The sequence below is a fragment of the Vigna radiata genome, chromosome 10 (assembly GCF_000741045.1).
Source record: "Vigna radiata var. radiata cultivar VC1973A chromosome 10, Vradiata_ver6, whole genome shotgun sequence".
NCBI classification, from domain to species: Eukaryota; Viridiplantae; Streptophyta; class Magnoliopsida; order Fabales; family Fabaceae; genus Vigna; species Vigna radiata.
In genome coordinates, this window is record NC_028360.1 from 6,523,796 (window position 1) to 6,527,638 (window position 3,843).

The 3,843-nt window shown below is 29.5% G+C and overlaps 1 protein-coding gene across 1 annotated transcript; it reads right to left on the minus strand.

The window, feature by feature from the left end:
- Nucleotides 1-309: 309 nt before the first annotated feature.
- Nucleotides 310-2,221, minus strand: LOC106774725 (sugar transport protein 1-like). Its single transcript, XM_014661765.2, has 4 exons — nucleotides 2,089-2,221; nucleotides 1,689-2,014; nucleotides 941-1,570; nucleotides 310-856 (listed from the first exon to the last, which is right to left on the minus strand). The coding sequence occupies exons 1-4, from the start codon at nucleotides 2,219-2,221 to the stop codon at nucleotides 404-406; spliced, it is 1,542 nt and encodes a 513-aa protein (XP_014517251.1). The 3' UTR covers nucleotides 310-403.
- Nucleotides 2,222-3,843: the final 1,622 nt, after the last annotated feature.

A 3,843-nucleotide genomic window follows, 5' to 3' on the forward strand; every position in this document is an offset into this window, starting at 1 on the left:
AATATGGTCAAATTGTGCGATAATTTTTTTTTTTTTTAACAATTGTGTGCATCAATAATATTTTCTATGGAGATTCTCTATTACTAATTAATATTATAAAGAATATATATTGTTAATATCATGAAATTATTATTATCAAAACAAAGCAAACCATGTCGCTAAATTTTTAGTTTAGTTAAATGTGGGTTACAAAAATTGTAATTCTCTTAAATCACAAATTAGATTATCCCCTGTTAACATTAAAAAAATTTGAAAAAAAAAATATTTTTATTGAAGTCAAATTTAAAATTATTTCCAACGAGTTATTATAAAATCAATAAAATAAAAGAAAAAGAAAAAAGGGTAACAATATTCTAAATAAGATAAGAAAAAAACTAAGAATGCTCTAATATTAAAATTTCTTCTAGCACTCTTCACTAATACGTTCCACATCATCAATTGGTTGGACAAACTTCTTCCAATAAGGATGACTTTGCCACACTACATGCATTTCTTCGATGGGAACTCCTTTAGTCTCCGGCAGAAAATAATAAATGAATAGGCTCATCAGGATGACAAAAATTGCAAAGAAAATGAACAATCCATACTTCATGTGACAAAGCATCGTGGTGAAAATTTGGGCAATGAGAAAGGTAAAGATCATGTTCACTGAGACATTGATACTCTGTGCAGCTGAACGCACTTCAAGTGGGAAAATCTCACTTGGAACCAACCACCCTAGAGGACCCCAAGACCATGCAAATCCTGCCACGTACACGCATATGCCACACACAACCATGATCGCATACCACTTTGGCAAAATTCCTGGATTTCCATCCGATCCAAATTTCAACGCAATTGCCACCGTTATCAAAATCTATTTCAAATCAAATCAAAACAACAAATTAAACGCATTATACTAGTAAAATAACCTCGTAAGAGTGTAATAAAAAAAGGTTACCTGACAAAAACACATTTGTAGCCCTCCTTCCAAAAAAAGAGTTCGTCTCCCAAACTTGTCAACCGTGAATATGGAGACAAGAGTGGCAATTGCGTTGCAGGCCCCAGTGATCATGGCAGACATAAGTGATGCAGTGGCTCCAAAGCCGATGGTTTTAAACAAAACAGGAGCATAAAACATTATCACATTCATGCCAGTAAGTTGTTGGAAGAAGGGAATAGCTATGGCAAATGTGAGTTGAGGCCTATATTGTCTCTTTAATAAAGAAATCCAAGGGTGTTTCATAGTTTTAGAGGATTCACTTGCTGCCACAAGATCATCAAACTCTTTCTTCACATCTGTAGTTCCTCGAATCTTAATAAGTTCCATTTTGGCCTTTTCATCAAGACCACGCTCGATCAAAGAACTTGGTGAATCTGGAAGAAATAATGCACCGAATATAATCATGACAGCAGGGACGGCTGCAAAACCTAAGCTGTACCGCCACCCTTGTCCATTCTTCATCTTTGCAAAAATGTAGTTAAGAACATTGGCTACAAAGATACCAATAGTAATTGCCAATTGAAACATCATGTTAAGTGCTCCTCTATATTTGTAGGGAGCAACCTCAGACACATATATTGGCACAGACTGTAAACAAGTAAACAAGGAAAAATTAATAAATATATGATAAAGTATTGGAAACATAAGTAATTATAATTATGTAAAACTTAATAAAAGTAGATATAAAAATACATAGATATATTACTTGATTGGCGCATCCAATTCCAAAACCAAGTAATATGCGACCAAGAATGAGCATCCAAACATTTACTGCAAAAGCATTACATCCCGCGCCTATGAGAAATAACATACCCCCAACAAGCATGGTAAGGCGCCTTCCAAAAAGTCGTGTGATTTTGGATGCAAACAATGATGCAATCAGGGCAGCCAAATATAAGGATGATGTGAACAACGTTAATATTTGATTGTCGAATTTACAATACTGATCGTCAGATGGTTTTATATTGTTCTCTTTTTCGTACACTCCGGGAAAGAACTTCTTCAAGAAAGGATCCATAGAAGTCACACCACCTGTAAATGTTGGTGTAAGTAATGAACAAAACAACATTAATGAATTGATAAATAAATACATTTGTTAAACATACCAGATATACCAAGATCGTAACCAAATATTAATCCACCAAATGCAGCAACCATACAAGTCGTAAAAGCTCTCCAAGTTAACTTTCCAGGATAGTTCTTATCAGGAGAACCACTTTGAATGAAACCACCCGCCATTCTAAAAAGCTTTCACGAAAATAAGAATGAGAAATGAGAGGAGAACAACTTAATTGTAAAAAATGTACAAGCCATGACCTTATATATAAAGATCAAGATATCTATCTATCTTATCTTTTTAAACTGCATATCTTTATCTAATTAATGCTATAGTCATTTTCTTATTGATATGTTTCTTTTTATTTTCTTATTGATAAATTTCAAGATAATTTTGATAATCATACAAAATTATAAACAAATATTTTAAATTATAATATTATAAAAAGTAATCTATTACAAATTTATCATTATTTCCCTCTCTCATCATATTACACTCTTTTTTCGGTTAATGTAAGTGTCTCAAATATATACGTAAAGAAATAAATAAAGTTAGTTAGGATTTTCTCGCTTTATTTTTTTTTTAATATTATACGTTAACAACTAATAAAACGATAACTTAATTAACGAAAAGTTTGTTATTGGTATAATTTTTTTTTTCTTATAATTTAAAGTTTTTAATTTCACTTATGAGAAGCTAATCTTATTCATTTATTAATTGATCATTTAACTATGAATGTTTTGTTAGATATTTGTGTTTTGTTTGAATGATTGGTGATATTTTTTAATATTCTCTGTAATCAATGAAAATTTGTTTGAGGGTCATTAGATATTGATTATTTTTATGTCCACATGAAATTAATTTTATTTTTATGAGATGTGAATTTTTAAAGAGAAAAATAATTTAAATGAATAGGTAAGAATGACATCGGATTCTATTTTTTTTAAGGATCTCACCGAAAGTTTTCTTCAATTTTTTTAGTTTTATTGATCTGATGATTTGTTCTTGAAACATTTTCATCAATTATAGTTTCATTAGTGAAACATTTTATATAATTATTTTTAGTCACTTCATTTTTCTTGTTTATAATTTTAATTTCAAATTTAATGTATAGCATATTTTTAGTTTTATTATTAATTGCGTATTGTTGTCATTAATAAATCAAATATCTAGTTAATTAAATAATTAATTGATAATATGATTTTGTAGTTCATAATTTACTATTATCTTTTATTATAACAATAAATAGTTTGATTTACTATTTTTCTACTTCATTCATGGATTCCAAGAGGGTAGTGATTGTAAAGATAATGGTTTTTTTAAGTGATTATAGTTAAAAAAGATAGTAAGACTCAATTATTTTAATATTAATAAGTTTTAATATGAATAGGTTTTTTTATGGATGAGTTTCTTTATTTTAAAACACACAATATTTTTATAAACTATTTTTTAGAGTTCTCTTACTTTTCTCTAAGGGTTCTTCCTTTCATTTGATTGAAGAACGGAGACTATAAGATTGATTCTTATGAAGAGCTTTTCAATTAGATTTATCAGTTTACGACAAGTTCTTCAATTTGGATTTATCAGTTTCTCTATTCTCATAAGTTAAGTTTCATCTCTTTTTTGGTATTTTTTTTTGTTATATGTTACATGTGAATCTTCTCCCATAGCCATACATCTTTTAGTTATGTATGTGAGTCTCTGGTAATCAGTGACTCTAATGGTTTGTCTTGATCCTATTTATGCTGTTCTTGTGTAGATAGGACATCTTGTAAGCTAGAAAGGTTTTGGGGTTCCTTAGAGC